Source organism: Archocentrus centrarchus, chromosome 6 (assembly GCF_007364275.1).
Source record: "Archocentrus centrarchus isolate MPI-CPG fArcCen1 chromosome 6, fArcCen1, whole genome shotgun sequence".
NCBI classification, from domain to species: Eukaryota; Metazoa; Chordata; class Actinopteri; order Cichliformes; family Cichlidae; genus Archocentrus; species Archocentrus centrarchus.
This window is the reverse complement of record NC_044351.1, coordinates 34219886-34245116: the sequence shown is the minus strand read 5'-3', so window position 1 is coordinate 34245116 and position 25231 is coordinate 34219886. Positions and strand designations below refer to the sequence as shown.

At 45.4% G+C, this 25231-nt stretch overlaps 2 protein-coding genes across 5 annotated transcripts in view; both read left to right on the top strand.

Moving 5' to 3' along the window:
- The window catches only part of wwp2 (WW domain containing E3 ubiquitin protein ligase 2), a 56662-nt gene extending 47828 nt beyond the window's left edge, over positions 1 to 8834 (top strand). For both annotated transcript variants that reach the window (XM_030731611.1, XM_030731610.1), the window contains 10 exons: positions 1079 to 1150; positions 1466 to 1554; positions 3418 to 3577; positions 5056 to 5189; positions 5863 to 6003; positions 6090 to 6210; positions 6444 to 6548; positions 6656 to 6752; positions 7073 to 7145; positions 8599 to 8834. In XM_030731611.1, the coding sequence (XP_030587471.1) occupies positions 1079 to 1150; positions 1466 to 1554; positions 3418 to 3577; positions 5056 to 5189; positions 5863 to 6003; positions 6090 to 6210; positions 6444 to 6548; positions 6656 to 6752; positions 7073 to 7145; positions 8599 to 8698 (1092 nt within the window). In that variant the 3' untranslated portion in view covers positions 8699 to 8834. The remainder of the gene's footprint in view (positions 1 to 1078; positions 1151 to 1465; positions 1555 to 3417; positions 3578 to 5055; positions 5190 to 5862; positions 6004 to 6089; positions 6211 to 6443; positions 6549 to 6655; positions 6753 to 7072; positions 7146 to 8598) is intronic.
- Positions 8835 to 15596: 6762 nt separating this feature from the next.
- Positions 15597 to 23685, top strand: adat1 (adenosine deaminase tRNA specific 1). 3 transcript variants are annotated; one of them, XM_030731748.1, is made up of 9 exons: positions 15597 to 15896; positions 16564 to 16632; positions 16727 to 16781; positions 16865 to 16995; positions 17959 to 18577; positions 18874 to 19019; positions 19815 to 19914; positions 20043 to 20129; positions 23382 to 23685. In XM_030731748.1, the coding sequence occupies exons 1-9, from the start codon at positions 15713 to 15715 to the stop codon at positions 23512 to 23514; spliced, it is 1524 nt and encodes a 507-aa protein (XP_030587608.1). In that variant the 5' UTR covers positions 15597 to 15712; the 3' UTR covers positions 23515 to 23685. The 3 variants fall into 3 exon arrangements, with proteins under 3 accessions (XP_030587608.1, XP_030587609.1, XP_030587610.1); XM_030731750.1 differs by lacking the exon at positions 15597 to 15896 and adding an exon at positions 16351 to 16431; XM_030731749.1 differs by lacking the exons at positions 19815 to 19914; positions 20043 to 20129; positions 23382 to 23685 and adding an exon at positions 19242 to 19805.
- The last annotated feature ends 1546 nt before the right edge of the window (positions 23686 to 25231 follow it).

The window sequence follows — 25231 nt, the reverse complement described above, 5'->3', positions numbered from 1 at the left end:
AAGCTGAAGGCCGCGTCACTGTGTGCACACTCTGCTGGTAAAAATACAGCAAAAACCACTGAAAGAAAACCTGTGAAGGCCTCAGAATAAGGAACTTTTATGGATCCTATCATACTCAGCTGTTTACCGGCTCCAGCCTGGGCTGGATGAAATCATCCAGAATCAGAGAGCGTTTCTGATATTAAACCTTTGAGGGAAGTTCAGCGATGTTATTGATAAAGATAAGAGAGATTTACATCTCAGCAGCATGTAACTAAACCAAACTGTTTAGGGACAGTATTTTATAACGTCACTCAGATTTAATGCAAGCATTTCATATCTGTGACGTGATATTTCCACTATGACTGAGCTCAAACTGAGCTAAGCCTTTGGACCGCGTGATATCATTGTGGATACAGGGAGGTCTTACAGGGGGAGGCATCCATGGGTCCACAAAGTCCTCCAGAGAAAAAGCAATCAGTTTAGGAGACGGTCACACATGTAGGCGTCTTTACTGATACACCTGTCCTGTGCTACGTCTTTATTCAGTTACTTTGTTTCCTTTCTTGCTTTTATTTGCAGTTTATTGTTCAGATTCATACCTGAGAATTTCCCATTTTGTTAAAGATGTCGTATCTTTGAATAAACAGTAATAATATCCATGCAAATAGTTTTATTTCTTCACATCAGTGTAGCAGAAAATAAAGGGATTTACAGCAGTGTTGCTTTTTAGGCACTTTCAGTAATAAATGAAGGAATCTGTGTGTGTGTGTGTGTGTGAGTGTGTGTGTATATCTGTATCTGTGTGTGTGTGTGTGTGAGGGTTTCTTCACTTTTTGCCACAGCTGTTTGTCCCTCTTGCTGAGGGCCTCAGTAGGTTCTGTATTGAGTTCTCGGCACACAGAAATCATAATCAGTGATGAGAGGGCAGAGATCATCTGCACTGTGGCAGGTTTTTAGGCAGAGACCCTGCAGTGTGCTCCTCTGCAGCTGTTTTAAATGTTGCCTAATGTGAAGTGTTGAGAGGGCGTGGCGCTCTGATCACAGAAGTGTACGTTCTTCTTCTCAACATGATGTTGGCGTTCTTTTTCCTGTGCAGTCGAATGCCTTACCCAGCCACGTGAAGATCTCCGTGTCCAGACAGACGCTGTTTGAGGACTCGTTTCAGCAGGTCAGAGACCAATAAAACACTTCTTTGAGACATTATGGTAACATTTAATTACATTTAAATTTAATTAACTCTAATTTGCTTTGTTTCTTTCATTTCATTTGGCTATTGCTGCATATACCTACAAATGTTTTCCAGTAGGAGCCCTGCTAAGAAATAAAGGGTTTCTGTTCAGTGAATTTACGGAGGGCTTTTAATTTGAAAGAGTTACAGCATATGTAATAATTTAGTTACTTTTAAAGAGCATCTGGGATTGGATCAAAGTGAGGCTTATACATTTAAAATAAAGGCCATTTCATGGACATGTTTTATCATCAGATCATGAACGTGAAGCCATACGATCTTCGCCGCCGGCTCTACATCATTATGAGAGGGGAGGAGGGGCTGGACTATGGTGGCATCGCCAGGTGAGAGCAGCATGAGAACACCAGCTTCTCTTCACAGCTTCACGTTCTGTCATTTTATGTAAACTTGTTTTATAATCCAGTGTTGTTGTTTTTGTTTTTCATGTTGGTGATGGTGCGTTTTGTCTGCTCCTCCTGCTTCTCACTCTTTGCACCAGCTTCCTCTTCGGGGAAATAAAACAGTGGTGTTTAAATTACTTTTCAAAACTTCTCTGAAACTCTTTGTTGTCCTTCCCTCAGCTCCATCGTATGAAACCATCTGTCTTTAACGATGTTTTGGTTGCAGAGGTGACAAAAATGTTGTTTTTCACTATTTTTGTTTTTTGCTTTTAAATCTTCAACATGTTTAAAGTCGCTGAGGTGCGTGAGCCGTTATCCTGGAAGAAACTTGTAGGGCAGCGTTGTAGTTTCCATCTCGACCTGATGTTGGCGATGTTGCGCCACTGTCAGGATGCCTAAACCCAGACACGGTGATACAGAAGTGTGTCCTTCCAGCCTGTAGGTGCAAAAACATAACGATGCAGCACCGCAGCATCAGATTAGTGCAGAGCAGCATTTTAGCAGCTCTCTGCAATAATCATATAGCACTAATCTGAAAAGGTTACAGCAACATGATTTTTGTACCTTCTTCTGCCCTCCTAGTTGTGTGATAGTGTTGGACAGGGTTGCATTTAAGGGTTACATGTTGCTCTCCCTCTCTCACTACATTGCTGTCCTCGTCCTCCATCCCTCCATCCGCCCATCACACGTCTCCATGCTGCCCGCTGCGTCCGCTGTCACTCAGGTCTTCCCTTCTGTATATGTTGTTATTTTTCCTCATTTTGTTCTCTTTGGTTTTGCATTGTGTCTCTGTCTCCGGTGTCACGTCAGTGGTTTTACCCTATGGTAGGTGACATCATGCTGTTCTACCACAGGGTAGAACCACGGACGGGATGTTGGGAGGTGTCTGCGTCCGTCAGTCCTTCCGTCAGTCCATACACCCTCCTCCCTAATATTCCCAAAGGGGGAGGGCAGGGGCCTTGGGAGCGCTTGGTTCTGGTGCTGCAGCTGGTGGAGGGGGCCCTCATTCTCTCTAACATCATCCTTCCACAGTCTGTCTTTTTATTTAGTTCTGCTCTGCTGTATTTAAATGTTACATGTTTTGTCTTCATGTAATTAATGTGTCAGATGTGGTTTGTAGGATGTGTGTATAATTATAAATGTACTTTCTATTCCCATTTAAATTTAGGCTCATAAAAAGTTTTTTTTTTAGCTATAAAGAATTGATTTAGATGTTTGAAATCATGCAGGAAGTGTCCGCTCCATGAGTGTCAACTGGACAGCAGTCCACAGAGCACGAATAAACTAAAGCTTAGTTGTTGCTCTGTTTGAGCTCCATGCAGCCGGTCTAACAGGCATTCATGAGCTCAGGGAAGGCATCGTAGAGGGCATCAGTATTAAGCTGAGTCAGTGGTCTTCATGTTTGCTGGTAATTTTAGAGTTGAGGTTGGCGTCACCTTGTAATTGGTTCCTCTGTTTCTGACAAGAAGATTAAAAGCAGCAAATGAGTGAAAAATGAAGACGCTGTAAGTGAAGGATGATAAATGTCATAATTACACGCTGTCAGAGAGAGGAGAAATGCTTTTTCATTTTCCTGCTTTTCTTATAACCTCACTGTGATCATGTTGTGTTCTTGTGTTGAATGTACTGCTGGGATTGTGTTGTCAGAATTTCTTTTTAGCTCTGTCACATAAACCACAGGATGTTTTTGTTTTTTAAATAAAAATCTAGTTAAATTTCATGCAGCAGTAGCAGTGTTACCTGTTACCGCCTCATATCTTCCTCTCCTGCATTCACGTCCTCTCTCCTCCTCATCCTCCTCCTCAGGGAGTGGTTCTTCCTGCTGTCCCACGAGGTCCTGAACCCCATGTACTGTCTGTTTGAATACGCCGGCAAGAACAACTACTGCCTGCAGATCAACCCGGCCTCCTCCATAAACCCCGACCACCTCACGTACTTCCGCTTCATCGGACGCTTCATCGCCATGGTGAGCTTCATTTGGGGACAGCTTCATTGAATTCATACATAAAGCAGTTATTTTGTTACAGCTCAGCAGTTTTGTCCTCTCAGTGATCACCGCAGACAGCAACATTGTGTCCGTGTGTGTTGCTTTTAGAGTTTCTCTGTGAAACCTTAAATTAGCCGTTTTAATGACTCCCTGACCGTTGAGTGAACCTGAGTGTTTGCAGGCTCGTCGGCCAAAACGCGGATGCTCCGACATTCCTTCATTATTAAGGTTGCACTGCTGCGTCTATCCAGGCTGTAACATTAGCAGATAAAGTAAATTAAAAATGGCTCGCTGAGTTACAAGATCAGCGATGGGAGATTGGATCATTTAGCTCCAGATATCCGTTCACTGTGGGGTGAGAAGAAAGGCCGCTCCCTACGCTGTCACATTCATCAGGCTGTTAGACGCAAGCGAGGAAATCAGGAAAGGTCTTATTCAGACATTAGCAACAAAAAGAGGGCCTAAGCGCCCCCCCCGGGTTTACCCGTGTTTAATAGTGACAGCAGAGGAAGAGGACAGTGAGCACGTTTGACTCTGCTCAGGTTTTGTTTTGAAGCATTCAGGATGTGCTAAAATATCTCTTTCTCGGATCAACTCAAAAAATGTGTAGGTCCCAAAGCCTCCACCCTCCGTCTGCCACCCCACCCGTCACCCACACCATGACCTCACTGCCACACCCGGCCCACACCCGCTAACAACTGCCTATATTTAGTCCTAAGCTGCACTTTGCTGACTTGCCTTATAAAGATTGTCTCTACCAGCTCCCAAAGCCTCTCTCTCTCTCTCTCTCTCTGCTTCTTCACCTTTCTCGCTCTCCTTCTTCGCCCCTCAAATCTTCCCGTCTGGCGGTGAGACGGGCCCACGGTCAGTCCGGATACGGCAGGACAGACTGTGACTGAGTCGGTCAGTGGGTGTCTGTGTTGTTCTTGGCTCATCGCAGCTCTGAACTCTCACTGGGTTTTTAACATTAAACAGCTCCGTCTGGCCGAGTCTGCTCTCTGAACACACACACACACACACACACAGGAAAGATTAAGATGTGGTTTGGAGCCGTTTGTGGTCGCCGCACACATTTGTGTCCACGTCTGAGGCTTAATGATTCACGTTGTTCTTCTACACAGTGATTGCAGAAATAAGAGCTCCATTCATTTTTCCTGTAAGTGTGATTGGCTCTTAAAGCATTTCTAACACTCGAATGAGCTTGAAACAGCCCCCGTGTGAATCATCAGCGTGGCGAGCGTCCGAGATGAAAATATGTGTAATTTGTCAAGTGTTAATTTGGAACATGTGCACCCAGAGTCCATAAAAACACACTAATATCACAGAATTACAGCAGGCCAAAAGTAATCTCCCTACGACGTCTTTATTACATCCAGAAACTCGCTGCACCGTCAGCCTGAATCACACCAGGTGGCGTTCCTTATTGTGGTTTCTAATACAACAAATCCTCCCTGCAGGCTTTGTACCACGGAAAGTTCATCGACACTGGCTTCACGCTGCCTTTCTACAAGCGAATGCTGGACAAGAAACCCACTCTCAAAGACCTGGAGTCCATAGACCCGGAGTTTTATAACTCCATCATGTGGGTGAAGTAAGTAAAGCAGATTACTGTTCCTCTCAATCTGTGTGCTCACAGGAGGAGAAGCTGGCATGTTGGTTAGTTGGTGTTTTAACTAAAGGAAGTGAACAAGAAGAGCCTGGGTTCAAAGGTCATAGTAATTCAGTTACATCTTCCTAAATTTTGATGATTACAAACAGAAAAGCAGGATGAGGCTCAGTAAACTTACTGGATGCAGGAAGTTAGTAACTAAAATCTAGTTACCGGCTTAACAATGAAGACAGCAGCACAGCAGAGATGCTGCAGACGAAGCTGAGAGGGTTAGAAACAGTGCAGGAGCGCCCTCTGCTGGACAGACTCTGTTTATACAGTTCTGCATCATGTCTGTGTAGTTTATTATGCATTTATTTATAATATTTCAGCTGCTCATCCATTCCTCTGCTGCAGTAATTTAGTGGTTTAAACAGATATGTTTATATTTTATGTATAAACAGGCATTTCTAATTTTTCTGTCACATAAAAGCTCAGAGAAAGGAGGAGTTACAGCAGCAGATTTCCAACTTAAAATATTATTTTTAGTCCAGGAAAGCTGCTGTGTTCACTTTAAGCTCCAGTTTGACGTCTTTAAAACTGCACAGTGGGGTCAGTGTGTGAGGATGAGGTCATGCAGGTTTTGGTACCATGATGTGTGTGTGTCTGTTTTCAGAGAGAACAACCTGGAGGAGTGCGGCGTGGAGCTGTATTTTGCACAGGACATGGAGATCCTCGGGAAGGTTTCCACTCACCAGCTGAAGGACGACGGGGAGAACGAGCTGGTCACCGAGGAAAACAAGGAAGAGTACATCAGGTCAGTCAGCAGGAGCGGTGACGAAGGAGCAGTGAGGTCAGCGGTGGAGACAAACCCTAAAAAGTAACCGCTCTTTGTTCACGCAGCCTGCTGACAGACTGGAGGTTCACCCGCGGGGTGGAGGAGCAGACCAAAGCCTTCCTGGACGGCTTCAACGAGGTGGTGCCTCTGGAGTGGCTTCGCTACTTTGATGAGAAGGAGCTGGAGGTGAGGAAGACTTTGATCAGTGTTCGGGATCAGAAGAAACTTAAAATTTAATGAATCCAGTTTTTAGCAGCTTGTTTTATTTCTGTGTCACCAAAGTTTAAACATCATGAGCTCTGAGTGATCCCTGTTCAGAATCACGCCGTGTAAAAAAACTACACTTTTCAGTTGCCCTGAACGCATCATAATTGCCTTTAAAAATAATTTCTGCTTTTTTTTTTTTTTTTTTTTTGCAGCTGATGCTTTGTGGGATGCAGGAGATCGATTTGGCCGACTGGCAGAAGAACACCATCTACAGACATTACACCAAGAACAGCAAGCAGATCCACTGGTTCTGGCAGGTACGGGCAGCTAAACACACACACACACACACACACACACACACACACACACACACCTGCCGCCGTGCTGTTCCTGTGTGAGCGCTGACGTGAGCATGTTCCTGCAGGTGGTGAAAGAAATGGACAACGAGAAGAGAATCCGGCTGCTCCAGTTTGTAACGGGAACCTGTCGGCTGCCCGTCGGAGGTTTCGCCGAGCTCATAGGTACCGACTGTGTTTGGGAGCATCCCGGTTATGAGGATTTTCCTGGTTTTAATCATGTCAGGAATATGATGTTTCCATGGAAAAAGAAATATAATCCTCCTCAGTTTGTGTTTCTGTGATCCGAGTCGGCAGCGCTGAGAATCCTAAATTAGATTTTTACAATTATCAGTTTATTGTTTAGTTTACTTGCAGCTATGGTTAACATGTAAAAATAAAAAGATCCCTGATATATGATCTTTTTGTGTGTGTGTGTGTGTGTGTGTGTGTGTGTGTGTGTGTGTGTGTGTGTGTGTGTGTGTGTGTGTGTGTGTGTCCTGCAGGAAGTAACGGTCCCCAGAAGTTCTGCATAGACAAAGTGGGGAAGGAGACTTGGCTTCCAAGAAGCCACACATGGTAAGCTCCTGCCTCACCTGTCACTGCTGTAAACCATCCATCCATCCATCCATCAATCCATCCATCCATCAATCATCTTCTGCTGATCCTGCTCAGGGTCAGGGTGGAGCCTATCTCAGCTGTCATAGAGTCACCAGTTTATCACAGGGCTCCTCTGTAAACCATAAAATAATCTAAGATCAGTTATAAGAGAGGAAGATCGCAGAGATTCAGCTTTACAAACATCATCATCTGCCTCCATCACAGGGTGAGATGGAGGCGGATGATAAAGTCCTCCTCTGTCACACCAGCCCTGCATGTCCTCCTTCACTACATCCATGAATCTTCTCTGTGGTCTTCCTCTTTTCCTCCTGCCTGGCAGCTCCATCTTCAGCATCCTTCATCCAGGATATCCACTCTAGCAGGTCTCACTACCTTCCCTTTCAGACCTGTCTCCACCTGCTCCAGCCTACTTACAGTCTCTTCTTCGCCTCTCTAGTTAGTAGAAATAAATCAGGTCTCTTGGATTATTGAGTCTATTTCAGTACAAAACCAATCACTAAAACAATGATCGATTTTGTTTTGTTTGTTTGGACGCTGCTAAAGTAGCTTTGCATGATTCTCATTTCAAAACAATCCATCTTTATATTGCACGGCGCTCTGTGCAGCCCCTCAGGTCAAAGGTCTGTCTGAAACAAGCAGCTTTAGCTCTAACAGAGAGGAGCTAAAGCTTTCTTCTGATTGGCTGCCCATCACAAAGGTTAGACCGCTAGGTGGGTGGGACATCTGTGTTCACAGCCACCACAGTGGGGACATCTGCTCTGTATGATGTCAGAGTCAAGCAGAAAAAAACAGTGTCTGAAGCTTGAGCTTTTTACTGCACATACACTCATCATCTGAAACTGTGACCATGAGCACCTCTTGGGTAATCTCTCTTTTACTTTACTTTATCTGCAGTGGGCAGAGGGCTGAATATTACCTGTGATTAAGTTTTATTTTCTAATAAAACGTAATTTTTGCTGAGGTCATTCAGAACTTCCCTGAAAAGCGTCACATTTTTAGGTTTCTGCAGTCCTGCTTTACCAACACGAGAGGCTAAAAGACAGCAGCAGTGCATACCTGCAGCTCACCTCAGCACAGCACGTTAATGAGCCCACCTGTCAGCTGTCCTGGTGGCAACGTTTCTGCTACATTTTCAGGCAAAGCTGACAAAGGAGAAAAAAAAACAAAGACAGTTAAAACTGAAGGAGCCAGACAGGATTTAATCTTCAGGAGGAGCAGCAAGAAAGAAAGCTGAAATGTTTCCATATGATCTGAGCAGGGAAGGAAAGATTAAAGATTTCCCTGCAGGAAAAATAAAAATCAGGATTTCAGCTGCTGTGTTTCAGCTCTGAGCAGCCAGAGAAAGCTTTAAGTTTCACTCTGTGACTCCACGATGTAACTCTGTCTCTTCCTCTTCGTCTCCTCCTCCCAGCTTCAATCGTCTGGATCTGCCCCCCTACAGAAGCCTGGAGCAGCTCCGGGAGAAGCTCCTGTTCGCCATCGAGGAGACGGAGGGATTCGGACAGGAGTGAGGCGAGGCGAGGAGGCGGGGGGAGGACGCTTAAATCGATGGAATCGGTTTTTTTTGTCATTCTTACTTTGCGTTTGTTGATCACAGGACGGAGGAATCACCTGTCAGCTAAACAAACGCTTACCTGGAGGGGGGGGGGGGGGGGGGGGGGGGTCATGTTTGTGAACTGAATCATGGGAGCAGCTTTGAGGCACAAGAACACAGCAGAGGGTGAATGTGTGTGTGTGTGGATGTTAATGCCATTGTGTAAATGCATATAAATGTGTGTGTGTGTGTGTGTGTGTGTGGGCTAGACAGGACAGCACATTAACCCCCCCACCCCCCCACCTCTACTCACTGCTTTCAACCACCAAAACGAGACGAGTGATAGTTTTAATGTCAGCAGCGACTCACAGCTAAATGCAGTATAACATATCTACAGAGACATTTACACTTATTAACGTGGAGACGGCAGCGCGACGGGACGAGAGGATGAGGGAGCTGTTGTAGTGGACCAGTGGGCCTCTGTTACAGGGGTCAGAGGTCAGAGAGAGATGAAATGGGATTTTATTTTTGATTTTTTTTCTGTTACTTGTGAAGTTGAGCCGTTTCCTCCTGTTATAAAACTCCAATAAATGAGATTTCAGTCTGAAGCTGTTTGAAGCTTTTCTGTTTAAAATTCACCTTGATGTGTGCAGTTCGTTTAAACCACTGAGAGTCATGTGACTTCATTATTAATTCGTTTACTGAGTTTGTAATACTGTGCAAAAGTCTTGAGTCACTGCTCATTTCTTTATATTTTGTTTCCGTGGAGGCCGGCTTCAAGTGATGATGAGCGACAGTCCTCCTGCTTTCTGAAGCTCTTTTTCTCTGACTGCTTTTTCACTCATTTTCAGTCCAGTTGTTAAACCATTTCCTTTGATTGTTAAACTCTGACCTTTGAACCATTCAAAAATAATAACCACACCAGTGCTGTGTCTACACAAAACAATTTAACAAACAACCAAATTTAGTTTGTATTTTTAGCCACTTTGTTACCAGCAGCCTGTCACAAAAACATGATTTGTGCCCATTTCATTAGTCGAGTCCTTGGAAAATGACAAAGATAACACAGTTTGACAGGCATAAATTAATATTTATTTATTTTGCATGAGAATTATCCCAAAACACTGCCAATACAGTAAAAGCATACCTGTCTGGTCCTGAAAAACACACAGTGGAAAACTCAGTGATGGATCAGCCTCCCTGGAGCTCAGACTGAAGCATTACTGAAGCAGGGATCTTTACAGAGAACAGAACAAAAGGCAGAAACATCCAAAGAAGAGCTTTGAATGGCCTTCAAGAACCCTGGAGAACTGTTCTGCAGACTGCTTACAGCAGTTTGATGTCAAAAATATAATACTATTTGGCCCTTTAAGTTTTTTGTTTGTTCCACCAATTAAGCCAACAATTTAAATGAAATGATCCAAAAATAATTGTATTAAAAACATTTATTTTTTAAATGCAAAATAATTTCAAAGTGTAGTTTTTGAAAAGATAATGTGAAGAAAAAGAAAAAGGTGTAGCAGAAAATGTTGCTTTCCACATGTAAAATAAAAGTAGACAGACAATTTCAACAATTTATTTTAGTTTGGTGGAAATCAATCAATGTTAGAAGAAACTTGCCGTTCTGAAGGAGTTGAATCTCAAGCGTCGTTATGCGACTAAACACGGAGAGCATCATGAGAAGAAAGAGGCAGATGATGGGAAAAAAATAGCTGAGCAGCTACAAAGAGGACCCAGCAAGAACTTTTCCACAGAGCCGGTGATGCTGCAGCTGAAGCAGGTGATGTGATCACTGAAGCTTAATTTCCAAAGTCGCTGAAGGACTGCATGCTGAGAGTTGCTGATATTGACAACGTCGCTATGTCGGCAAACACTGTGACCGAGTGGATATATCTGCATACACACACAACTCAATAAAGTGGCCCTCCAGTGAGATGACAGTGGCAGCAGTGGCCCCCCGGGCATTGGAGTTTGAGACCCCTGTCTTAAAGAAATTACAGGAAGCTGCCTCAGAGTTCAGAATAAAGGTGGTCCGACCAAATACTGACTTTCAAGTTTGTTAGAATTGTACAAACTCTGTTTTTGCCTTAAATGCTGTATTTCCATCTATGTTTGCACATGTTTGAATAAAACTGCTGTACCTACATCCCACTTTCCTAGCAAAACATAAAGAAATGAGGGGCAGTTCAAAATGACATAATGATGAATTATAACTGCTTTACACAGGAAATGATCCAGGTTATCACTGTCCAGATATATTTTCACTTTAACACTAATAATAATACTGCAGTGTCTACAATCTAACCAAAAACATTGAAAACCAACCACTCTGTTTATGATGTGGCACCTGTTAGGCTTTTTTTCCCCACACGATTATCCATCCATCCATCCATTTTCTTCCGCTTATCCGGGGCCGGGTCGCGGGGGCAGAAGCCTAAGGAGAGAAGCCCAAGCTTCCCTCTCCCCAGCCACCTCCTCCAGCCCATCCGGAGGGACCCCAAGGCGTTCCCAGGCCAGCCGAGATACACAATCTCTCCAGCGTGTCCTGGGTCTACCACGGGGCCTCCTCCCGGTGGGACATGCCCGGAACACCTCACCCAGGAGGCGGCCAGGAGGCATCCTAATCAGATGCCTGAGCCACCTCAACTGGCTCCTTTCGATGTGGAGGAGCAGCGGCTCTACTCCGAGCCCCTCCCGGATGGCCGCACTCCTCACCTTATCTCTAAGGGAGAGGTAGGGGTCGGGTGCAATGTGTGTCGGGCGGTGGCCGAGGGCGGAGGCCCTGGCGGACCGATCCCCGGCTATCGAAACTGGCTGTTGGGACATGGAATGTCACCTCTCTGGTGGGGAAGGAGCCTGAGCTAGTGCGTGAGGTTGAGAGATACCAGCTAGACATAGTTGGGCTCACCTCAACGCATGGCCTGGGCTCTGGAACCAGTCTCCTGGAGAAGGGCTGGACTCTGTTCCAGTCTGGAGTTGCCCTCGGTGAGAGGCGGCGAGCTGGGGTGGGTATTCTTGTATCCCCCCGGCTTGCTGCCTGTACGTCGGAGTTTTCACCGGTGGACGAGAGGGTAGTTTCCCTGCGCCTTCGGGCTGGGGAACGGGTCCTGACTGTTGTTTGCGCTTATGCGCCGAATGACAGTTCAGGGTACCCACCCTTTTTGGAGTTGCTGGGTGGGGTGCTGGAGAGTGCTCCATCTGGTGACTCCATAGTCTTGCTGGGAGACTTCAACGCTCACGTGGGCAATGACAGTGAGACCTGGAGGGGCGTGATTGGGAGGAACGGCCTGCCCGATCTGAACCCGAATGGTGTTTTGTTATTGGACTTCTGTGCAAACCACAGTTTGTCCATAACAAACACCGTGTTCGAACACAAGGATGTCCATAAGTGCACATGGCACCAGGACACCCTAGGTCGCAGGTCGATGATCGATTTTGTAATCGTATCATCAGATCTGCGGCCGTATGTTCTGGACACTCGGGTGAAGAGAGGAGCTGAGCTGTCAACTGATCACCACCTGGTGGTGAGTTGGATCAGGTGGCGGGGGAAGATGCTGGACAGACCTGGCACACCTAAACGTATTGTGAGGGTGCGCTGGGAACGCCTGGCAGAAGCCCCAGTCCGGGAGATCTTCAACTCCCACCTCCGGCAGAACTTCGACAGCATTCCGAGGGAGGCTGAGGACATTGAGTCCGAATGGACCATGTTCCGCACCTCCATTGTTGAGGCTGCTGCTCAGAGCTGTGGCTGCAAGGTGGTTGGTGCCTGTCGTGGTGGTAACCCCCGAACCAGATGGTGGTCACCGGAGGTGAAGGGAGCCATCAAGCTGAAGAAAGAGTCCTATCGGGCTTGGTTAGCCTGTGGGACTCCGGAGGCAGCTGACAGGTATCGACAGGCCAAGCGGAATGCAGCTCGGGTAGTGGCCAAAGCAAAAACTCGGGTGTGGGAGGAGTTCGGTGAGGCTATGGAAAAAGACTTTCGGACGGCATCGAAGCGATTCTGGCAAACCGTCAGGCGACTCAGGAGGGGAAAGCAGTGCTTCACTCACACTGTTTATAGTGCGGGGGGGGTGCTGCTGACTTCAACTGAGGCTATAGTCGGACGGTGGAAGGAATACTTCGAGGACCTTCTGAATCCCACTGACACGCCTTCTGTAGTGGAAGCAGAGTCTGGGGATGAGGGGGATGACTTGACCATCACTGGGGGTGAGGTCACTGAGGTAGTTAAACAACTCCTTGGTGGCAGAGCCCCTGGGGTGGACGAGATTCGCCCTGAGTTCCTGAAGGCTCTGGATGTTGTAGGGCTGTCTTGGTTGACACGCCTCTGCAACATCGCGTGGAGATCTGGGGCAGTGCCATTGGATTGGCAGACCGGGGTGGTGGTCCCCATCTTTAAGAAGGGAGACCGGAGGGTGTGCTCCAACTTTCGGGGGATCACACTCCTCAGCCTCCCCGGTAAGGTCTATGCCAGGGTGCTGGAAAGGAGGGTGCGTCCGTTAGTCGAACCTCGGATTCAGGAGGAACAATGCGGTTTTCGTCCTGGTCGTGGAACGCTGGACCAGCTCTTTATCCTCTCAAGGATATTCGACTGTGCGTGGGAGTTTGCCCAACCAGTCTACATGTGCTTTGTGGACTTGGAGAAGGCATTCGACCGTGTTCCTCGGGGTGTTCTTTGGGAGGTTCTGCGGGAGTATGGGGTGTCTGGCCCATTGTTGCGGGCCATTCAGTCCTTGTACAACCACAGTGAGAGCTTGGTCCGTATAGCCGGTAATAAGTCGGATTTGTTTCCTGTGGGTGCTGGACTCCGTCAGGGCTGCCCTTTGTCACCGATTCTGTTCATAATTTTTATGGACAGAATTTCTAGGCGTAGCCAGGTGGCGGAAGGCTTCTTCCTTGGTGGCCTCAGAGTCACATCTCTGCTTTTTGCAGATGATGCGGTTCTGTTGGCTTCATCAGGCGGTGGCCTCCAGCTCGCAGTGGAACGGTTCACAGCCGAGTGTGAAGCGGCTGGCATGAGAATCAGCACCTCTAAGTCTGAGGCCATGGTCCTCAGCCGGAAAAGGGTGGAGTGCCATCTCCGGCTCAGGAACGAGTTCTTGCCTCAAGTGGAGGAGTTTAAGTATCTCGGGGTCTTGTTCACGAGTGATGGGAGAAGGGAACGGGAGATCGACAGGCGGATCGGGGCTGCTTCTGCAGTGATGCGGACGCTGCACCGGTCCGTCGTGGTGAAGAGGGAGCTTAGCGTAAAAGCGAGGCTCTCGATTTACCGGTCGATCTACGTTCCTACCCTCACCTATGGTCACGAGCTTTGGGTAGTGACCGAAAGAATAAGATCGCGAATACAAGCGGCAGAAAATGAGTTTCCCCACACGATTAATGAAACTCAAAATAAAAATACATAGACGTGGACCGAGAGCATACAAAAAGAATAATTAGCCATTTATTTATGTGACACCCTTAAAATCGGTCAGATATTGTTTAAACTCAGCTCTCAGGGTTTTTTTCTGGCTCAAAATGAAAGATGAAGTTTGCTTAATTATCAGTTTTCCATATATTAACAACTGCCGGGGAACAAGAATTCCTCTGTGCAGGAGAAACCATCTGAAGGTCGTAGTCATTTAAATATTCACACCCATTTCTCGGTTTGCACATGCTCAGTTGCTCCCATTGAGTCGTTTTTCCCGCCAGCGCTGCGAATCACATAAAAACTACAGCCTAAAAAAAAAAAATCTAAGTTTTCTCCAGTAAATGATCAGAAAACAGATACATTTTCCATAATAGATGTACAATTGGAGCAGTTTGACTTTTGAAATTATGACATATCACCTGATATTGATTCTGATTATAGAAAAAAAAACACGTGCTGCACAAAAATAAGATTTTAGCTTTAGATTCTGACACTTGGAGTGGGCAAAAAAATGATTTGATTGCAGCTTTTAACAGAGCTTAAATATAATTTTCAGCCCTGATTTTTTCATGTGACTTTCTCTTATACTTCAGAGAATACTGGGAAAATAATGTAGAATAGAAAAGAATGTGGCACTGAAACAGGAGGGGCCTTCCAATCTCATTGCACACTCTGTATAATAACAAATAAAGGCATTCTATTCTATTCTGTTCTATTCATTGGTCGCCCAGTTTGCAGCTCTGGGCACAACAGCAGTGTCATAGATTACATCTGCGGATACAACTTCAGCAACTGCAGAAAACCCAGCGGTGGAAAGACAATAAATGCACTGAGTACTTTGGAGAGGTTTACTGAATGAGCGTACTGGACACAGGCACAAGGTGCTGGGGGGCCCTGAGCCTCAAGTTTAAAGTGGCAGCTGCCAGTTCTCAATGCAAAGTTAACCAAAGAGATGCAAAATGTCTGCAAAGAGATGCAGTGGATGAAAGAGTGCAGAAAACTAAAAAAAAAAAACTGCATGAAAATGGAAATCTACATGAAGATGCAGAAAAGACCACAAAGAGACAAAAACTACAGAGAAATCCTAAAGACCACAAAGAGATGCAAAAATGGGACCCAAAACAACCACAAATAGAGTCAATGCTATCACAGAGGGGTGTAAAACAACTACTATTAGTTAGCCCTTAGACAGACCGGCGACCTGGACATGGTGTACCCTGCCTCTCGCCCTATGACAGCTGGGATAGGCCCCCCCGTAACCCCCCGTATATATATATATATATATATATATATATATATATATATATATATATATATATATATATATATATATATATATATATATATATATATATATATATAATAAATAATATATATAATATTATATTATATTATTGTGGGTAAGTAACAGTTGAGGACTTTTATTGTGAAAGTAACTCTTTGGTTGGCTGGGCCCGGAAGTATCTTCTTCGCGTACTCAGAGCCGGAAATGCGCCGCAGCGGGCGAAGTTAAAAATAAAAATGCTGCTTGTATAGCGTTCAGGTGTCACCGGGACATTAACCGTTAGTTTGATAATATCGGTAATGCCCGCTGGTCTCCACACCCGCGTCCCTGATGGGTTTAATGCGGTGAGCGCGGATGAAGTGGCCAAATTGTGCTACGAGCGTTTCAGGCAGCTTCCCCCCAGAGGGAAGCCTGAGCCGGGCAGAGAGTGGACCCTGCTGGCCGCTGTGCTGCAGATCACCCGCGGAGCTGACCCCCTCTCAGGTTGGACACCACGCCATATGCAGCCCTTCAGTTTACATCAGTGGTGACACATAACAGACGAGAAACCTCATTCGTCCTCAAAGTTTAATTCATTTTTAAATAATTTCTACCAAACTACAGTGAACCCTCGTTTATCGCGGGGGGTTACGTTCCAAAAATAACCCGCGATAGGCGAAATCCACGAAGTAGTCAGCTTTATTTTTTACAATTATTATACAGCACTATAGAAGGAGACCAAAGATCAAAACCTGTTTTCAAGCCGAACACATTCTGTACTGGACAGAGACGAGGGACGGAGGAGATTGATTGACAGCCAATCAGGACGCAGAACACGATGCGCGTTCATACACTGTTAAAAAAAAAAAACCGAAAAGCATAAAAAACTGCACTAAAAAATCCGTGAAACAGCGAGGCCGCGAGAGGTGAAGCGCGTTATAACGAGGGTTCACTGTACTGTTAGAAGGCCGTTTAAATACAGTCATTTAAAGTTCAGCAACCATGCGCGTTATCAGGACGGACAAAGGGCTTTAAACTGGTCTGTGTGATATTTAAAAAGTCTAAAATATAATCCAGTGGACCTGCAGACATTCTGTAGATGCAGCTTGATATGAAAACGTGTGATACTGTGAGGTATGATGATTCCTCTAATAGTTTTCTTCTATCACAGCTGCCATGGAGGTCGTTTCCCTGGGAACTGGGACCAAATGTATTGGACAGACCTCCATGAGTCCCAGCGGTGTGTGTGTGCAGCTTTATTGGAAAATTATCTTCCTTTTTTTGTGTCTGATGGTGTTGAGTGTGCAAACCAGTTTTTTTCTTCTGTAATCCAGGTGATGTGCTTAACGACAGCCACGCAGAGGTCATTGCCAGAAGGGGATGTGTCAGGTGTGTGTGTGCGTATCCACCTGTGTCAGTGTATTCTTGTTGCCTGCGCTGTTTGCTGTATGTGTGTGTGTGTGTGTTTGTAGGTACCTGATCCAGGAGCTGCGCGGCGCCGTGAGCGGTCGGGGCAGCTCTGTGTTTTGTGCAGCAGATGAGCGAGGAAAGTGGAGGATTCGGCCGGGAGTTTCCTTCCTCCTCTTTAGCAGTCACACTCCCTGTGAGTCTGAGCACACAAGAACACAGTTACACACAGCAGTGAGTGAAGCTGCAGGGAAACAAAGCAGCGCAGAGGTCACTGCTCACATGGGCAGGAGCTGGACTATCAGCTGTAGTTACACGAGCTAATGTGAGGTAGATTAACCAGTTTAGATTTATTATAATAATGTTTTTATTTATGTAACCTTTTCTAGCACAGTGTCATTAAGTTCTTTATAAATTATAGCATGTAATCACCTCCATTTGTGCCCAAAAAATCTTTTAAAAAAAAAACGCTTAAAGTCTTTCAGCTCTTTGTCACGTAATCTTTGATGCAAATTTGGCAACAGATAAATAGCCACCACTGATAACAGCTAATATCAGCTTATTTGTACTCTAACAATAACTGAGAAAATTATTGTGTTAAATATGTGCAGTTTTGTGAGCTGATGAATATCTGAACTCTCTGAGGTGGCTCCTTATTATCCAAATCAGTGATGACTGATATTAAAATGATGGTATTTTACTTTTAATCATTTTTTGTGGTGCGAGCTTCACTTTAGTCGATGCTTTGAGTCGGTGTAGATAAACACACACCGAGCTTCAGCTCCTGACACCAGCTAGCTTTCAGGATCTCCTCCATCCTGAGGTTCACGTTATTTTATCCATGCTGAATGTTATCAGGAGGAATCTGATGTGTTACTAAACCATATTGTGTTTTTGTTCATTGCTGTAACTTGGATGAAGGTCTGAGTATATTTTCAATAATAATATTTTAAAGTGAAGGCAGATAACTCCAAAGGTTTGATTACTTTTTTTTGCCTTTGCAGATATTTATTTAAGATACATATTTTATTCTATAAAAAAGGAGTTTGCCTCTCACATTTTAATTTAAATTATCTGTTTTGACTTTTATTGTTGCCAGAAAGATAAACTAAAGTGTGCCCTCATGTCAGTTGTTTGTCCGGTCTGTTGTTATTACCAGGTGGTGACGCCTCCATCATCCCCGTGACCGACAGCCAGCCTCAGCCCTGCCTTCCTGTCACGTCGGTAAAGAGCCGTGAACGGATGGATGGAGGAGGAGACCTGAAAAGGAAAGCCGAGGAATCTGGTGAGGAGCAGACCTCGAAGCTGCCTCGTGTGGAGGAGAAGGCAGAGACGAAGGAAGAGGACAGAGGAGACTCAGACTTGCTGAATTTAAAGAGGAACTTCAAGGAAACATCAGTGGAAACAGTCTCACCATCATCACAGCCAAAGATAAAAGACGGCAGCTCCACAGACTTCGGTCGAACTGACCGTGCTGGGCTGCATCATCAGGTCCCAGACATTCACAGAACGGGGGCCAAGTGTGTACCGGGAGGCCCGGCCGACCCTCTGCAGCCTGGGGTGGGGTACCACAGCACGGGGGTTCTGCGGGTGAAGCCCGGCAGAGGAGAGTCGACTCTCTCCCTCTCCTGCAGTGACAAGCTGGCCCGCTGGGGGGTGCTGGGCTTCCAGGGTGCCCTGCTGTCCCATTACCTGCAGGAGGCGCTGTACTTCAGCACGGTGGTGGTGGGGAAGTGTCCGTATGACCAAGAAGTCATGCAGAGAGCTTTGGTCACGAGGTAAATCTGAAACAGCTGATTTATTCAGACATTATTCACCTGTCAATCATGATCTTTGACGACTCCACCTTGAACTTGGGGATCATAGATACACAATCATTGATCTCGGGACCTGTGATTGGATCACACTGCTAACATTAACCCCACTGGGACTTCCAGTGGTGCTGTAGTCCTTTCAGCTCATTCTCCTGTTTTAAAGCCAGGATTAGTCACAGGTGACTCTGATTTTTAGGGGGTGTCTTTGCTTCAGTGAATCAGACCAAGCTCTGTTAAATGCAGTCCTTCTGTGCTCCCAGGTGCTCCCATGTGTCGGACCTCCCCGCCGGTTTCTCTGTGCGTCCTCCTGAGCTGCTGCAGTCAACCTTGGAGTTTCCCTTCAGCCAAGCCCAAACTGAGCTCCAACACCAGGCCGGTCAGGGCCGCATCTCCCCCTGCGGGGCAGGTAGGAGTGTCCACATGAAGTTAAAATCATGTTTGGTGTGAATGAACAGAAGTTTTACAAGTAACTACCATTTCCTGTGTGTATACAGCTTTCATGTAGGACAAATACAAGTCAAGTAACTCGCTCAGATTTTTCTGAAAGATCCGTATGAAATAATTTAGACGTGCCAGAAAACCAGATGTTTCCAAAGGTTCCCTAATATCCCAGATGTGGTCTCCTCAGGAACAAAGGTTGGCCTCGAGCACAGAAGCTTCTTCTACTTGCAGTTCAGACCTTCTGTTTGTGAGGAGCAGCCAATCAAATTTGACTTAAAGGCAGGGGGGAGAGAGCTAAAACAGCTTGTTTCAGTGGAGGAACTGAGCAGAAGATAATAAAGGATTTCACATCAAGAGGCTCTGCCAGAATTCATTAAATGTCTTTTAATGATGTTTGTAATTAATTTTTTAATTGTCTTTTATGTTCTTTTAATTGCTTTAATTATTTTTCCTGTGGTTTAAATTAGTGTTTTAATTTGCTCGGTGCTGGTTGAAGTGATGGCCGCTCCACCTCTGACCAGCAGTTGTAGCTCAGGAGGTAGAGCAGGTCATCTACTAATCAGAAGGTCAGTGGTTTGATTCCTGCATGCCGAAGTATCATTGGGCAAGATACTGAACCCTGAGTTGCTCTCTGACGTGTTCACGGAGTGTGAATGTCACACAGAGAGCATGTAGGTGTAGAAAAAAGAGCTTGTATGAATGTGTGTGAATGAGGTGTGTTCAGTGTGTGTCTGAGGTTTTGGTTGTTACATGTGTTCAGCCATCAGCTGGTGTAATGTAACGGAGCAGCCACTAGATGTCACTGCCAACGGCTACAAACACGGAGTCACCAAGAAGGGCCTGGGCACACCAAAATCCAGGTAGAGCCGATCTACCGCCATCATACATGAGCTGTTTCCTGTGTTTTAGCCACGTTTTTAGACTTTTAGACTCTTTTAGAGTCTTGTAGACCTTTCTGAAACATCTCTGCATGTTGGTCTGATTTCAGGTCCCTTCTGTGCAAACTGGAGCTCTTTCACTCCTTCTTGTCTCTGGTGTCGGCCACTGATCCCTCAGCACTCCCCGACTCTCTCAGGTAGTGAACAATGGGCTCTTTCAGAGTCTCGCTGCAGTTTCTGAAAATGCTCCAACAAAACATATTCAGCTCCTCTGAGTTTGTGCGACTCTCATTCAGTACACTGTAAGACAAAACTACCTGCAGCAGTAAATAAGGAAACGTTCATGTCACATGTTCCAGATTAAACTGAGCAGCTCCTGTGGGATTGATTTGGTCTCCTCAAAATCTTAAATTTCTAGCCCGTGTGCACGTTCCTGGACTTCTGTGCTGCTGCTGATTGGATTCATGTTTGCCAATCAGCTATTGAAAGTATCAGGACTTTATTTATATGAAGGTTTCAGGCTTCATCACATGGTGACCTCCATCTTGCTCCAGGCCAGTTTTCAGCCAGCTGAGAAGCAGCTGGGCTGAGAATTTGCTGAGGTCCGAGGTCGTGGTTCTCAGTCAGAAAGGACGGTGTGGCCGATGCTGTGCCCGTCTGTCGTGGTGATGAGAGAGCTGAGCGTTCAGGGGAACCTGTGAATTTACCGGCTGGTGTCTGTTCCTGAGCTCAGCTGTGCCCGTGAGAAGAAGAAGAAGAAGAAGAAACAGCCTTTATTGTCCCACAGAGGGGAAATTTGGGTGTAACAGCAGCCGCAGTTATTATAAATATAAATAAAGATATAATAATTCACACCCAGCTCTGAAAGAATGAGACTGTTGGTACAAGCGATGGAAATGAACGTCCTCTGAAGGTTTTGTTGAGTGTGTGATGCCGTATCCCTGTTTAATGGTGTTGAATGACGTTTGCTATTTTTTAAAAAACTCTTTATTTAAATTTTTATACGAAACAGACGTTCCAAAACCCACAACTGGAAAAAGGGGGGTATCTGTATCGCTAACTTATTAGGCTGGTCTCATGAAAGCTGAAAATTCGACCCACTATTCTTGTAGATAACCCACTTAGCCCAGAGTCCTACATGCTGCTGTAATGCTGAGAGAGTAGGTCAGCTTCTCCATGGCTCAGATTTCCTCGACAGGGTCCATCCGCTGGGTGAAGCTCGGAGCGTCGCACTTCAGCCAGTTTCTTGTAACTGCCTTATTATTGTATGCAGTTATCAGAATTTTGAAGAGATAAGCATCTTCAGTCTGAGATATGGCGTCAGGTTCAAACTCAGGAACATTATTCTCGCATCCTTAACAGTTTTGAAGTCAAATACATCCGCCTCAGAACTCTGTCTAAAAATGGTTGCAGTCTGTGATTGGCATTCATGTTTCCACGCTGTCTCCAGCATTGCTGTTTTACCACGAATTGCTTACTTTTGAAAAAAGGGGCGGTGAAAAAAATGCATCAAAATCATCCAAATAATTTCCCTCCACCCTTTAGAGCAAGTAGAGGATTGCTGTGTTTTGCACATAGAATACCAGATGACTGAATATTCATGTCCTGCTCCCATTTTAATTTAACATATAGAGTTTGTACCATTTTGCTTATGAAAACTCTTGTACAGCTTAGACACGGTTCATCTGGGAGTTTGTTTGTATGCAGCAATCAGCACATCGATCGACTCGTTACCTCCTGCTGAAATCTGGTTTTAATTTCTGTGTCATAAAAACGTCTTAGCTGCAGGTATCTGAACAGGCTCTGTTTTCTAGGCTGAATTCTCTTTTGAGTTGATCAAATTTGTTGAAGTTTCTTCCTTCTAAGAGTGTACACACACACACACACACACACACACACACACACACACACACACACACACACACACACACACACACACACACACACACACACACACAGCTGTTATTGCTTTTTCTCTCCATCACTCCAGGTCCAAAATTAGGGGTGCATGAGGGCCAAGTAAGAAGTTTGCTTTCACCTTCTAGTTTATATTTCCTAACTACCTTTTTCCATATTATCAAAGTTTCCTCAACTATACGACCCCCCCACCTTTGAATAATCATATGCACTAAGCCTAGTTTGAGGGTGAGTTGGGTCCATATTTAGTTCAGTGTGTTTCCATTTGGCCTGATAATCCGGAGAGCACCGATAAACAGTGTGTCGTCATTTGGGCTGCATAACAATATTCTCTGAGGTTAGGCAGTGCTGGCCCACTGTAATCCCTGCCAAGTTGAAGTGTTTTAAATTTTACTCTTCGTCGAGCTCCTGCCCACATAAACAAGGATATCATCTTAACCCGGTCTGCGAACTGAGAGTCCGGGATCTTGATTGGCAGCAGGTTCATTTTCAGTACCTCAATTCTAGAACTAAAGTCCATTAATAACAATGACCACTTTCTAATATCTGTCTGAATCATCTTATTTATTTTGTCATCATTTATATCATATAGCTTGCTCAGATCTTGGGTGATGGAGACGCCCAGATTTCAGGTCTCTTTTTCACTGCTCCTTGTCTCAGGTGATCCCTGCCCGACTCTCTCAGGTAGTGAACAATGGGCTCTTTCAGAGTCTCGCTGCAGTTTCTGAAAACGCTCCAACAAAAGACATTCAGCTCCTCTGAGTTTGCGTGACTCTCATTCAGTGCACAGTAAGATAAAACTACCTGCAGCAGTAAATAAGGAAACGTTCATGTCACATGTTCCAGATTAAACTGAGCAGCTCCTGTTAACCCTTGAACGCCAGGCGATCGCTGCTGACGCGCCGGTTACTTGACCTCACTAGCGGCGAACAGCTGGTTAAGATGTAGCGTATCAGCGCGGCTTCTTACCGTAACTCTGCGACCGTTTGTCCTATCAGAAAAATTCAAACAGTTCCTGAAAGCTCAGAAACTGCACTTTACAGCCATATGGGAATATTATGGTATTTGTTGCTGAAGTCCACAAACGGCAGCATCAAAGGTGTTTTTGCAGATTGATGGTCACTATAGTATGAGTGTGCAGTGCCCCTCTCTTCCTCTGTCAGATCCACCCTCGCTCAGTTCCTGGAAAAATGCTCAGTTTGAAGTGAGTGATGTACATCCATCTTTTATTTACAGTCTGTGGGAATCTAGAAGTTGAATGCACCACTTTTTAAAGTGTATCATTGAACTCATTCTTAAACCTGTGTTTCTAAATCTTCTTGGTTTTTGAGGATGAAAATATTTTGTGCCAGCAGTCTCTGTCTCCGTTGGTGATTCACAAGCATCGTGACTCAACCAAATACAACCTCCAGCCTGTTTGAATCTGCTGACCCCCCCTCAGAGCTGATCACTAGCAGAAGGAATTAAATCATCATGCAAACACGATGAACCACTCACACCCCCCTTTTTTTGTTTCTCTAATGTGTGTTCAGGAGAGCAGAGCTGCAGACCTACTGGGACTACAAGCAGGCATCCCAGTCGTACCAGCAGGCGTGGCAGCAGCTGCGCAGTCAAGCCTTCCCTCTGTGGCTGCGCAGTGACAGAAACCTCCTCCTCTTCCACTGAACGCTCGTCCTGCAGCTCGAGTGTCCTCGGCAGGCTCGATGACAAACTGGCTTTGTTGTAGGAGGAACTGACAGGTCAAAGGTCTCTGAGAGTTTGAGTAGTGAAACTCAGTTTTCAAACAAAAATGGATCAGGTCACTCTTTTAATAAAAGGACACACTTGCCTCCTTTAGTTTGTGCTCTCTGTCTTCTTCTCTCCTGCTGTGTCTGCAGCTGGTCTGCAGATGCAGGTTTACCGCAGCGGGACGCTCTGCGCTGTCACGCTGTTGGAGACCGTTGGTGACGCTGCACAGATGATGGCTTTATTTTCTCAGTGCATGCTGGGACTCCAGCTGCCCGGTACTCATGCTCTAAGAAATACACAGCATACCTGTGTGCGCTGGAAGACGGGGCCTCGGCTCTCACTCCCACTTTGAATGCTATCCCTGAACGCTCTATCGTATGTAAGGATCTGTAGGCTCGGCTGTTTGTCAGTGTGCAGTAAGGGGCCCCAAATGTCCCAGAGCAACTAAATAATTTATCTTAATGGAGTGATGTGTCAAAGGAATTGTTTCAGGTGGTTTTCAGGTTGAACTCAGCAGTTATTTCATCACAGGAGAACTCCAGTATGAGGCCGTCTAAGACATACTTGCAGAGTTAAAGTTGAACATTTCTGCTCAACAGTTGGCCCTTCATTCAGGACCACACAGCACATCAGTGCAGGGACAGAGGATCAGTTGTAGCTGGTCTGGCTCAGCAGATTCCAGCTAATAATGAAAAGCACATGGTGGGTCATGTCCAGGGTCGTGTCCAGGATGCCTTCAATTTAGTCATTTTCATTCCTCAGATTTGAAGTTGTTGTCCTCACCTCCAGTGGACAGACCGAGAGAACCGAGCTGCAGAAATCTGCTTACACGAGGGCAGGAAGTGCAGCTGGTATAGAAAAAATAAACTGAAATGAGTGGGAACACCAGTTTTCTATCTGCTGGCTCGTTTGATCACAGCAGCTAAATGCAGTGACGGATCAGCCCTCTCACCTTTATGATCGACACAGGTGTTTTTGGTTTGATGGCCGTTAGTGTTTATTGGAGGCAAAGTTCACGAATGAAGAGCCGAATCCAGACGAGACTTAGTGTTGAGATGGAGGAAGAAAGCCAATGTTCATGTCCAGACTGAAGGATTTTATGCCCTAACTGTGTTTTGCTGCAAAGAGCCTGTGAGGGATGACAGACAGATGAGAAGCAGCTGCAGAACTACAACCAGAGAATCTGCAGCTTGGATAAACATAAGCACCCTGGAGGTGGAGTTTCACCTCCACAGCAGCTCCCAGGATGAACTGGAAGACAAATTATTTTTGCTCAGATGGAAACATTTGAGATGAGTTTATTCATCATGAGTTCTGCTCAGCTTGCATACAGAAACATATCCTGGGAGGCTCTTAGGGGGCACCGAAGCTGTGAGCAGGTTTCTGTTCAGTTTAATGCATGTTGCAGTGTGGACCAAATGAAAACCAAGCAGGTTTAAAATGATGTCCTCTATTTTTTTTTATATAGTAAAGACCCTACAATAATACAGAGAAAACCCAACAGTCAGAACGACCCCCTATGAGCAGCACTTGGTGACAGTGGGAAGGAAAAACTCCCTTTTACAGGAAGAAACCTCCATCTTTTAAATCTTTGACAGTGACGTCTCCAAAACCGGGTAAATTACTAATTTAGATGAATAAAAATGCTACAGGC

Bases quoted from the DNA above. Each gene is read 5' to 3' on its own strand.
- adat1 (XM_030731748.1), top strand. From the start codon at position 15,713: ATGCCCGCTGGTCTCCACACCCGCGTCCCTGATGGGTTTAATGCGGTG. The intron at 16,633-16,726 runs GTGTGTGTGTGC...TCTGTAATCCAG, and splicing joins GACCTCCATGAGTCCCAGCG to GTGATGTGCTTAACGACAGC. The intron at 19,915-20,042 runs GTAGAGCCGATC...GTCTGATTTCAG, and splicing joins CTGGGCACACCAAAATCCAG to GTCCCTTCTGTGCAAACTGG.